The 13,051-nt window shown below is 36.9% G+C and overlaps 2 protein-coding genes across 2 annotated transcripts; one reads left to right on the top strand and one right to left on the bottom strand.

Moving 5' to 3' along the window:
* On the bottom strand, positions 1-1,470 carry LOC114733728 (pentatricopeptide repeat-containing protein At2g15980). Its single transcript, XM_028921221.1, has one exon. The coding sequence runs from the start codon at positions 1,468-1,470 to the stop codon at positions 1-3; it is 1,470 nt and encodes a 489-aa protein (XP_028777054.1).
* Positions 1,471-4,055: 2,585 nt separating this feature from the next.
* Positions 4,056-5,829, top strand: LOC114733718 (RING-H2 finger protein ATL65-like). The gene has a single exon (XM_028921213.1). The coding sequence runs from the start codon at positions 4,417-4,419 to the stop codon at positions 5,779-5,781; it is 1,365 nt and encodes a 454-aa protein (XP_028777046.1). The 5' UTR covers positions 4,056-4,416; the 3' UTR covers positions 5,782-5,829.
* Positions 5,830-13,051: the final 7,222 nt, after the last annotated feature.

The raw sequence follows: 13,051 nt of genomic DNA on the forward strand, positions 1-13,051 counted from the left end.
TTAGCTCCGCATCTGAATTTGCAGCATCTCTTTCCTTAAAGCTCCAGCCATTTCCTCGTTCCCCTGTCTCATATACCCATCAATGAAAGCACCATATATCTCTGAATCTAATTGAAACCCTTTTCCTATCATCTCTGCCTGAAGCTTCAATGCTTCTTCCATCCTTCCCTCATAACATAGCCTCTTTATCATGGCCTCATAACTCGTTTCCTTGGGAAACAAATCAAATTTATCCATTGCATATCTCAGAAACTCTAATGCTTCATCAACCCTACCCTTGTCACAAAGCAGCCTAATCATCAAGTCAAGAGTTAAAGCTTCTGGCTTAAAAGCCTTCCTGCACATATCTTTATAAACAAGAATTGCTGAATCGATGTCTCCTATATCACAGTGTCCCTTGATGATGTGCTCATATGTTGCAGATGTACCTTCTATACCATTCATTGCCATTTCTCTGTAAAACTCTTCAGCCCTCCCAACATTTCCAGTCTTGCAAAATCCACCAATCATGGTTTCATAACTCACTGCATCAGGCTCCAAGGCTTTAGTTCTCATTTCTTGCCACAACTTCTCTGCTTCTTCCATTTTCCCTTCTCCACAAAATACAGCCATCAATACAGTATAGCTATAAGCATTGGGAACACAGTTCAATTCAACCATTTCGTCCCAAATCTTTTTCACCTTCTCAATCAAACCGTTTCGATAGCAGCATAACATTAATGTGTGATAAGTATAAACATTTGGGGTAACTCTAATATCCCTCTTCAAATCTTTCTCGCTTTGCTCATCTAACCGAAAGACCTCTCTGTAAATTTCATATCCTGCTTCAACCCCTCGAGATTGGCAAACGCAGTAAATCAGAGAATTCAAGGTACTGACATTCAGGCTAATCCCACGGGACCGTAACAATCTCATGATTTCAATTGAAGGGTCAATATTTTTTGATCCCAAACAAGCTTTGATCAACAAATCGAACACAAATGGAGCAGAACCACAATCTTTATAAGTCTTCACTAGATTCTCGAATACCTTTAATGATGTCGACCTGGGATTATTTCCGTCATCGTCCTCCCGCAATTCGGACGCTCGAATAGCCATACGAATTATGTCCTGGGCATGTGACTTGAGACGGCCACGAGCAAGAATGTGGATGATTGTGGAATAAGACGCGAGGTTGTGGTTGCAGAGGGATTTGCTAAAGCGAAAAAACTGGTATGCGAGATGCGGTCTGTTCCTAAGGTGAAGGGTAATTTGAGAAAAATCGTCGGGATCGAAGCCATCGGGGTAGAGAGAACGGAGGTAGCTCCAGCGAGACTTGGAACGGCGGTGGGTGAGGATAGAAACGGCGGTGGTTACGGCAGTGGTGGGGGCCTCATCGGATGACGATGGTGATGAAGAGTAACAGAAAACAGACGAGGATTTGCGAGCTTGGGATGTGAGGGGAAAACGCTTAAGGAGTTGAGCCGCCATTGACAGGAGCGTAATTGTGAGCGCAACACAGAAAGCGAACCATGTGGCAAATGAAACGCCCCTAAAACGCTACAAATTGGCTCACGAACTATGAGGAAGAGGTTAGAGACTTAGCAAACCAGAGTGAGCAAACACAGTGGTAGGAATAAATTCCAAAGTCTCGAGCCTTGAATTTGATTCAATATGAATTTTAATTGTTTCATGTTGAAAATGAATACAATGCGAGAGGCTTTCGCCGCCGTACCCCTTGACTCCCACAACAAGCTTCTCTTCTTGCGTTCTCGCCGTCGGCCGTCACGTTCTCTTTCTCCTTCAAGCTCGCTTCTTCCGGCGTTAGTGTTGGATTCGCTCGTCCCCAATGTTCCTTTTTTGTTTTTATGCGTCAGCTTATTTGTCTTTGGGCTTGTGCTGGTTGAAAGGCCCACAAGCTAAAAATTGCAGCCCTTTTTCCCTTTCGGATCGGGTTATGGGTCGGAACTCGTCCATTTTTGTTGGTGCACATCCCTAATTCCCCGCTTAATAATGTGAGTTTCATTTTTGAAAAATACATAAATATTACCAATAGGAATTGAACCTAATGAAAGGTACTAGTTCCTTACAATGTAACAAAATAAGATTCAAAATCCCGTTGGAAAAAGTCTTACATTGAATATCTGATAGTGTCTTAAATAGGATTACCTCTCATAACAAGAAACCTATGCAATGCAAAAAATCAAAAACTAGTCCATCGTTTACATTCTTGAACTCAATTAGACGCCAAGACAAAAGTGCATTTTTCAATATTAATGATATGATAGGTGGTTTAAATTTTCCATAGGGATATTTTATGAAACATACATTAATTGAACCTAGAAATTTGCATTGAGACAGTATATTTTGGAGGGGACAAAAAAAGAGTTTGAAATTGGGACCTGTATCAGGAATGGAGGAAGTACATATTAAATCAAAACTTTTTCCCATTTCACCGGAAAAAAATTAGAAACAGTAAAACATTGCACATTTTTCAAAGTTAAAAAAAAAAAAAATAAAGGAGGACGAGACGAGATAATATTTTTGTTGTATTTTGTTGTTTTGGAGGATGGGTCAATTTATAAGTCAGCGGGATCATCATTGATTTTTGTTCTCACTTCTCAGCAACACCTTTGCCTGCCTGAATGCCGCTGTTTTGACTTTTTCATGCACACTCACTGGCTGCGCCTAATGGAGTAGGAAATTGGAGCTTCTGACTTTTTCTTTGTTTCTTTTAAAACATGTTTTTGATTTCCTATCGTTAGGTTTGATACGAGAAAAATAAAAGAGAGGAGAGATTAGGAAAAAGTTTAATAAGCTTAATCTTTAAAAAACTGGAGAAGTAAAGTTTTAAAATTTAATAAAGAGAAAATATAAGATAAAAAAATTAAAAATTAATTAAAAATTTTTAATCCCTCTTCTCTATTTTTTTTAAATCAAGCTTATTAAAGTTTTTTCTCCCTTCCTTTTTTCTCTATTTTCTTCATACCAAATGGATGCTAAATTATTCTCTTTAATTATATGTATTCGAATTATTTCTTGATAGGAGCAGCTTACAACTAATAAAGATATTTTAAAAAAACTATAAATTTAAAAAACAAAATAAATTAAAATCTCATATTTAAAACTAAATAGCTCTTATACCTAGGATAAAAAGTAGTACTTCATAAAAACAATGTATTTATAAAACTAAATTGGATAGAACTCGATAAATATTATCCAAAAATAAGTATATCAAGTTTTTTATCTATTGTGCATGAAAAAAACAGTTGTCTACTAATAATATAGCGGATGAATTTGAAAAATTAAGTTGACAAGAAAGCCATGAGCCTGTGACTGATTCACTGTTTTGATCATCCATTCCTCTATTGAACAGTCGTGATGAAATTGCCTTTATGTCCTTTCCATTTACTTGATTTTGCATTTTGATTAAAGATTTACACTCAGATTAGTAAGGATGATTCAATACTTTCTCCGCCTGGCTTGCGCTGTCCGCCTCTATTTTCCCGTTGCTTTTCCTAGAAAGTGGATTTCCCCCATGCAACATAGTGTACACCTTCTGTTTCGCTTGATATGGATTGCTGTTGGATCAGGCACTTTTTATTTTTTTCTTTCAAGCCCCTGGATCTGGCACCCAATATTAAAAGTTAACAAAGAAACAAATCCAATGTCCAATTAAAAACAGATCTCAAATTTCTGATAGGCCAATTTTCAACTTCCTTCTAGATTGTTGCTTCTCCTGTTCACTGTTTTAGATCTGGCAGCCATTTGTTTAATATAGAAACTCCAGTATAATTTTGTTTAACCTCACAGAGTAGTTAAAATACTCCGTTTTTTTTTTTTTATAATAGAATCTCGAAGTGCTTGAAAATAAGCACGCACGCACACATGACATGACTGATTAAGAAGATATTAATAATATTAAAAATGGTGATTTTCATCAATGGGGCATTGAATGGTTTTGTTAAGGTTCCAAGAGCGATTACCAACAAGGCTGAGCAATGAAGTGATTTAGCACTACTGGACAGGGGCGGTCATTAATGATAGGGTCAAACGAAATAAATATACAATAATAAAAATTAAATATGTTAAATAAATTACTATCACTGTACCATCATCAATGACGTGTCTTTGGCTTAAATTCCTTGGAAAATTGGTAGTATTCTCTATTTCTCCCCACTCTGCCAAAAAGCACCTCGCCTTAAATTCACCAAAGTTGACGTGTCTTTCACAGTCCTACATAGCCTCCCCTCCCTTTATCTCTCTCTCTCTATTCCTTCCACACACTGTGCAGCCTGAAGAATCAGATTAAGACGGAAGGGAAGAGGAAAAACCAAAAAAAAAAACAAGAGGAAAATAAACACTTTCAGTCAACCTTTGCATTAAACTCACGAACCAAGTTCTACAGTTTCTTTCTTTTAATCTCTCTCTGTTTTTATGACTCCTGGAGAATCAAAAACCCTATTTCTTACCTCTCACAGAAACTCCATGATCATTCTCATGATGATGATGATTCCACCGGCGTCTTCTTCTTCTTCTTCAGCTCCTTCTCAGCCACCCCATCTTGGCGTTCACCGCTGGGCCCCATCTGCTTCTCCGGCACCGGCCCCTTCACCGTCCACCCCTGCCCCCGCTCTCCTTGCGGTACCTGTCGGCAAACCATCACCTCTGCCCTCTAAGTTGTCGGTTGACTTCAGCCCACCGCTAATTGCAATGGTGGTCGTCGTTGCCGCCGCCTTCATCGTCGTCACCTATTCCCGCCTCATCTCCCGCCACCTCGTGCCTCCGATAACCCGCCTTGCTCGCCGGTGGCGCCGCCGTAGGCGACGTTCCTACCCACCCTCCTCCTCCGGCGACCTCGACTCACTTCCTTATGATTCTCCTTTTGAGCCGATTGATGGGCCTCACATGTTCTCCCCTTATGGTCTCGACGAGTCCATCATCAAGACCATACCGTTTTCCCTCTACACCGCCAAATCCAAGGATCAATTCGAAGAGTCTCGACGCGATTGCGCAGTTTGTTTGTTGGAGTTCGAAGACGATGAGTACGTCCGAACGCTGCCTTTTTGTTCTCACACTTTTCACCTGGATTGCATCGACGTTTGGCTCAGGTCGCACGCCAATTGCCCCCTGTGCCGCGCCGGAGTTTTGTGCGCAGAGTCCCCGTTCACGCCAATGATGGCAGCGAGGATTCGACCGAGCCTCGACGACGACACGATTTTGCATAGAATCAGTATGGACCCTATGGTCGAAGCTCCATCGCCAGTGGCTCATTCTCTGGTGTCAGAGATCACTCCTTGCAACGAAGAGCAATCACCGAGAAGGAACCACGCGAATCCGGAGGACGATCGATTCAACGGCGGTCGTGATTTCCTCCTGAAGCGATCCTACTCGTTCGGATTCGAACGGAGCTTGGCGTCAGAGAGAATGGTGATGGAGCCGGCGACGGCGTCGCCGTGGCGGTACCACCGAAGGGGAAGCAGCAGCAGCTTCTGGAGCAAAAGGCCGTCACCGTTCGGATCGTTGGGAAAGTCCAGAGTGTTCTCCTTCAGATACTACAGAGGGATGAAGTCGCCGTTCTTCCGGAGGCGAGGGTTCTTTCCTCTGTCGGAATCAAGCATAAGATCATACAACGGAGGAGGAGGAAGCTCGTCACGGCGAAGCAAGTCAATCGCAAGCCCGATGTTCCTGAGATCGTCAGCAGCCTTGGCGGCGGCGGGAGCAGCAGCTTTCTCGTCGAGCCGGCTGAGGTGCGGCGACCCGGAGGCATTGCTGTCACCGGAGAGATACAACAGGAGATAAAAGAAGGAAAAGGAAGAAGTGGGAATTATTTTTTGTAACTTTTTGGGTTGGGGGGGTACGTGGAAAGAGATAATTGGTGAAAAGACCGTCGGAGATGGTGACGGAGAGAAAAGGGCGGCGGGGGAAGGAGGAGAGAGAGTGGGGTCAGGGAGAGAGGAGAGAGAGGAATAGGAATTAATGGAGGGGATTAATGAGAGGGCCTGTCAATATGTAGAGGGTCATTAATGGGAAGGTGGCTCTGCATTTAATGTCTCATCAATTTGACGAGAAAGAGAGACAGAGCTTCTTCAATTCACTCTCTCGTGCTCATATTCCCTCTGCCTGCGCCTGCTTCCCTTGCACAATGTCTCTGCTCTGAAGTTGAGAGGGAAAGAAGCTCATAAATGGCGGGAGGATAAGGCTTCCCTTTGGCCCTTCCCTCTCCCAGTTTTGATTACACATGGAGTATTTATGTACATTATCACGCTTTGTGCTTCTTTTTAATTAATTAATTATTAATTAGAATTTTGGGGACTTATCTGCTCATTATACTTGATGCATGTTTTTGTTTGGGTGGAAGGGAGATTTCATTCAAAAGGAATAAAAGATGCAATCAAGGGGAATTAAACCCCACTCCTAAGTACAAAAGAGGGTGATTACAATGAAGACATGATAAACCAAGAGTTCTCCTAGCATGGTGTGGGTATTGTACTGCTCTAGTCCCATTACAAGTGGGTTTTTTTTTTTATTAAAAAAAATTAGTTTCAACATTCAAATATAAGTGATCGAGAGGGTTAGCATTAATTATTGTTTTTAAATATTACATCTATTAATGTGAGAGAGTGTGAAGGAAAGGAATGAGAGAAAATTTATAGCATTTGTTTTCGATACACATTTTTTAATGAGAGTAAATTCAAAAAATTTTATTAACTTAAAATATACTCATCCGGTCCTACTTATAAGGCACTTTCAACATATTTTACACATATAAAAAAAATCTTAAATTTCATTAACCCTCATTTAAAATTTAATGACTTTTCAACTTTATCTTTATTTAATATGCATTATAGTACCTCATATAAATAAAATCAACACAATAATAAATAAGAGGTAAAATTGTATATCCATATAAAAAATTTCTCTCAGTGTCTTATAAATAGGATCAGAAAATACATTCTCTCTCTGTCCTATAATAGGAACAAAAAATTACATTCCCTCTCTACCCTATAAATAGGACCAAAAGAGTATTTAATCCTAAACTGCATTGGTTAGGGAGTTGATTTTGATTTGCAATGTATTGAAAGTAAATAATTTATTTAGTATTCTTAACCTATCTAAATCTGTTTATGCATTAAAAATCAGAAGAATAACTTAAATGTCATTCTTTATTTGTAAGAATTTTTTGGAAGTTACTTTTATAACCTAGTCGACAACAGAAGTAGTAATAATTACGCGTTTTATTTATAGAGTAGAGAAAGAAAGTTTTTTTTGTCCCATTTTTATAAGTCACCTCATTAAATTTTCAACGTGAATATTTTGTTTTGTCATTCATTTATTATTGTGTAGGTAGTTATTTCTTTTGAAATGTTTATATATTAAATATGGGTGAAGTTAAAAAATTGTTATATTTTAATGAAGAGTTAATGTATTTTAAGATTTTTCTTAGTCTGTGTAAAGTATATTGAAAGTACCTTATAAATAGAACCAGAAGAGTAATATACTCTCTTGATCTTATTTATAGGATAGAGAGAGAATAAAATTTTTAATTTTATTTATACGGTAGAGAGATAAAATTTTCACATCAATATATAATTTTAACATTCATTTAATATCATGTTTACTTTGTTCTCGTAAAGTATATTGTATATTAAATAAGGATAAAATTATAAAGTTATTAAATTTTAAATTAGAATTAATAAAATTTAAACTTTTTATTGATTTGCATCAAACATGTTGAAAGTGATTTATAAATAAAATTATAAGAGTAAATAATTTCTAAAATATAATAATCAAAATAAATGGAATACAAAGGAATGAGGGGAAGCTAGCTAGGTGAATTAACGGGGAGGGGGTAAATAGCTTGGGAACATTAATGAGGGGGGTAATAGTAATTTCGTTACCAGAGGCATGGAGGAGGGGAAGCCATGTGGGAAAGAACCCAAATGATATGAATAGGCACATTAATTGTGGTGCCTGGACGCGGCCAATCTCTTCCTTTGGTTGGTTTGGTTGTAATTAATATTATTTGCATTTTGGATCTCCAGCCTTGCTTTCTCATCCCTATCCACACTTTACCTTATCTCTACTTTACTGGTAATTAAAAAAAGAAAGACTGAGCATCATGCGGCATTATGGGAATTAATCACCAAAATAATAATAATAATAATTGTGTTATTATTATTATAACAACTAGGGGTGTGCATGGACTAGACTGGACCGGGTTTGTTATCAACCCGAAGTCTGGTCTAGTAAAGACCTCGGGCTGAAAAAAACAGCCCGAGGTCTGGTCCAGTCCAGTGCCAACCCGAGGTCGGGTTGGACTGGACTTGGTCCTCTAGACTACCTAGACCAGTCCAGGCAGTCCAGACCTAATTTTAATTTTTTTTAAAAAATTTTTTTTCTTCAATAGGAAGCAAAATTGTAACTTACTATATAAAATTTTGCACATATTTTAATTCAAAATTTATCAAATTTGATCATTCCTTTTCAATTTCCCAATGAAGTCATGTTTTATTAATTAATCCTCTTCAATATAGATCTTAAATTGTAGAAAATATATATGCATGCTCATTACTTCGAAAGTTAATAGATAAATCTTAATTATTTGAATAGATAAAAAATCTATATAGAAAAATTAAATCAAATTAAAATTATATCAATAATAATTTTAAAAAATCGGGCTAGACTGGACTGGACCAACTGGTCTAAGGGGTCAGTCCCTAGTCCAGTCCAGCCCGATGAGACCAGTCCGGTCCAGTCTTGTTTCGGGCCAATTTTTTCTGGACCGGACTGGACTAGGTCTGTTCGGGTTGGACCGGACCATACCGGACCACTGGGTTTTTGCACAGCCCTAATAACAACTAGTGGAATCCTGTGGCTTCAAAAGGAGATTAGTATTATACTTTTTCGTCTCTTTTTATAAATAACAACTATTACTCTCTTTTTATCTTTAAATATAAATAATATTTGTAAGTTGTCTTAAGTTTTTATGACAAATTTCTTATTTTATCCCATTAATTACTTATTTTAATATTCAATATATTTGTTATTTTATTTTTCAAACTATCATCTCTTTTCATCACACATTCTCTCTTTTTTATTATTCTTTTTATCATAATAATTTTCTTATTCTCTTTCTTATACTCTCTTTTCGCCATAAATAAAAGTATTTTGAAAAAAAATCTAATTTTTAATTATTTATTGTCTTTAATTAACTTTTTAATTTACGTAATATAGTCTTATGTTACCTATAAAAAAAAGGACGGAGCGAGTAATATTTAAAGAGTATGGTGTTTTGTTTTTCCAAATTGGCGAGCAGAAAGAGTGGTGCTAATTTGACGAAAGAGAGAGAGCGATTGGGAGAACCGTGGATGAGTGGAAACAACAACAAAGTGCGGATCAGGCCATTTTTCCAATGTGAGTCATAAGTCAACAAAAGTGTTCAGCCCATAATAATTGGAGTTCTCGCAAAATGTGGCCCAAATAAAATGTCCTTTCCTCAATTGTTTATCCCCCATGAGATTTCAGTTCTTCTGATATAAAACGCGGTAGGTTCTTTAGACATGAGGGAATCAACTTTGAAGCCACTTAGTCCGTTAGTATGAAGTATTAAAAATAAAAGATTGAGATTGAGATTATAATTAAAAAAATAATTAAAATACTACCTCTCGTCCTAATTATAAAAACTAGTTGATTAATTTGAGGAGACTAAAAAAATAAGTTAAGTTAGTTATTTGTAATAAATATGTGTTGTATTTCCTAAAATATCCTTACTAATCAAGTTTATTGGCTAGGACTAGTATTATTAGAGGGACTATCTTGAGAAAGAATGCATAAATATGAAAGACAAAGTGGATTGAGATCTTATAATTAGGACCAAAATAAAAATCAAACGAAGTCTTATATTAAAGACCGGAAGTAGTATTTAGTATGAGTAATTGTTTATTATATGGGATTAGACAAACTCATAGAGGTGGGATTGGGAAATACCACTTCCCATCAAGTTATTCTTTAATTTCCCATACATAGACTTAGCTAATCCCATATAACAAATAATCTCTTATATTAAACACTCTTTTAATAGATTTTCTTAATTACAATCCTAATCCCAATCTCTTATTTTTAATACTTTCTACCAAACGTAACCTAAATGTATATTAAAGTAATTGGAAAAACACTACTACAATATTCAATTTCATTTAGTTGGGTGATTAGTGGAGCTCAGGGGCTGTAGGGAATTGATCATTTATATTATGTGTAGATGGAAAAAAACATATATTCTTCCAGTTCTAAACGTAAGACTATTATACATACTAGTATAAAGGTCTTATATTTAGAATCGGAGGAGTAATATATATATATATATATATATATATAAAGTGTGTGTTTAAAAGTGTCAGAGAAAATGTGTGTATATGAAAGGGACGACAAAGGGCCAAGACGATGAAATGAGCTAGTTTCACATTGCAAACACGTTTTTCCCCCCTTAATTAAACACATAAATATTATAGCTGTTTCCAAGAGTTCACAAATTCAAAATTGTTTGACTTGGTGAAAAATGCAATCCTAACTCATACAATGGTTAACAAATAAAATTGGAAAGATTTTTATAAACTAATTTTAAATGATGCGGTAGTAGGATATTCAATAGCATTAGATCCGTATAAAACTGCATTAATTAAGAAAGGAACAATCAACTATTTATTTATTTATTTTATTTATTTATGAACCATACGCCTTTAGAATTAAAAAAATGGACTCCTTTTTTACTAGAGCGGGTAATATACTTTCCCAAAACCCCGTTGAAAGATTTTTGTATGTATATCCGGTGTGCAATACACTTTGTTAGTAACCAAATTATATTTTTACTTCTTTTTAATTTTAGTAAAATTATTTTCTCATTGCCACTCGACGGCCCAACCGGTTCAACCATCCGGTCTACTCCGAGGGCTGAAAACACCAAGCTTGGTCACATGAGTGGGATCAAAGCGAGTGGTACTATCTACCTCTCAAGTTAGGACGAGAGCAAGCTTTCGGCCTTTCCCTCTATCCTAGCCCTAAAGGCTCCAGCTCCAAACTGGCCATGGCGTGGCATTTAGGGTGTGTTTGGTATGAGGGATTTGGAAGGGAGGAGAGGGAAGGGAAGGGATTTTAATCATTTTTCCTTGTTTGGCAACACACAAATTTTAAGAGGGGAGGGAAAATTTTTTAAAATTTCCCCTCCCCTCCCCTCCTCAACCTTCTCTCCAAAATTGGGAGGATTTGGAGGGAAAGGGCAATATTTTGTCATATTATGACCATTATGCCCATATTTTGTCATGTTGTGACCATTATGTCTATATTTTGTCATATTGTGACCATTATGCCCACACTTTAAATAAAATAAGAGCAAAATTATCCATATTAAAATATTTTTCCCTCCCCTGCCCTCTTTTTTTATAAATCCAAACAAGATAATATTAAAATCCTTTCACTCCTCTCCCCTCCCCTTCTTTCCATTAAAATCCCTCTCCTCCCCTTCCTCTCATTGAGCCAAACATACCCTTAATGACGTGGTTAGAGTTGATTTTAACCATCCCAGCCAACATGGATTTGGCATTGTGCTTGATAACCATATTCACATCATCTAGTCGATTGTCAATTGCTCCATAGACAATGACAGGCAAACTATCATGTCCGTCCATGTGGTTCAGCTCTTCTCCATTAATGAGCATTTGTAAGATCAGTTTAGAGCTAACTGTGAGGCTCACATGTTTATTTTGGTCGGAATAAAAATAAATCTTTGCCACCACAAAAGTGTGGAGATCAAGAAGACGATGTTCCTGTGCTGGCGCTTGAAGGCAAAAGCCCAGGCCGTAAACCACCTCTAACTTAGAGCCTCTTTAGGATAATTTATAAGCAGTTTTTCAATCATAAGGAATAATTCTTATTTAAGAAGGCAAAAAATGAAAGATGGCGCCCAAAAAAATGTATCCAAAATTCACGAGCCATTCTTTATGCATTCCTGATTACTACTTGCCTTCACTTTGAACGAAACAGCGTTTGGTTGAACTTGACATTCGCAAGATGTGTAATAGTTTCATCGCGAAACCAATGGTTCTCTGTGAAGGAAGGCTACGAAGCAGAAGAATGCCGGTTGCCTGGCTCAAACGGGCCACGTGGCATAGGACTCAGATTTATTTAGCTTAAAGTGGCAAGGCACGTGGATTTTCATGTGAGGAACGTCATGAGGGGTTGGACCAATCATTGCGATGGAACGAGAGAGAGAGAGAGAGAGAGAGAGAGTACACGTGGCAGCGTGAGCTGAATAGATTCTTGAGGAAGCGTGGTGCGCCTGCGGGGTGAGATGTAGGTGGCCACATTTAAGGCCGCTCGCAATGTTAGATCCCATAAATTTTTAATGACCATCAATGCCCCCAGTTTTTGTTAATTCCCACTTTCTTTTTTTTCCCTTCAAAAAAAAAAATCAGTCTGATTTTATCCAATAAGATCTGGTTGCCCAAAAAAAAAAAATCTGAACCCATGCACACCAACCAACTCGATAAGGATCACATTCAGCTCGACAGAAAAAATTAATCCATAAATTTTTATAGCTTATTTCAAATTTAAATCATATATACCATTATAATATGGTCAGATATATAAACATTTATGCTCAGATATAACGATAGTGAATTAACTATGAGAACATGTCAATTAATATTTTTTTCCGAAAATAATAGTGTTGATATCTTCTAAATAAGGTACTTTGTGTGAGAATCAAAATTAAATAAGCTTGAAAATAATATATGTATCTATATTTTCATGAGGATCTTGGATATTCAGTTATACTCCTCCGGTCCTTAATATAGGACCCATTTAACTAATTTGATTAGATTAAGGAAGTTAGGTAAGTTAGTTAATTATAAAAAAAGTGACACATTTTTCCTAAAACACCATAATCATCTTTATTAATACCTCTTCTTCCTTTTCTCCTTGATTATGGTTGAGGGAGTATCTATAGGGGTAATTTAGAAAAAATTAATAAATATGAGAAATGGGTCTTATATTTAGGACCAAAACCAACTCAAGA

The sequence above is a fragment of the Neltuma alba genome, unplaced genomic scaffold (genome assembly GCF_004799145.2).
Source record: "Neltuma alba isolate B1F8T4 unplaced genomic scaffold, ASM479914v2 tig00013030_pilon, whole genome shotgun sequence".
NCBI lineage: Eukaryota > Viridiplantae > Streptophyta > Magnoliopsida > Fabales > Fabaceae > Neltuma > Neltuma alba.

Excerpts from the sequence above, each read along its gene's own strand:
- LOC114733728 (XM_028921221.1), bottom strand. The coding sequence starts at position 1,470 with ATGGCGGCTCAACTCCTTAAGCGTTTTCCCCTCACATCCCAAGCTCGC.
- LOC114733718 (XM_028921213.1), top strand. The coding sequence starts at position 4,417 with ATGACTCCTGGAGAATCAAAAACCCTATTTCTTACCTCTCACAGAAAC.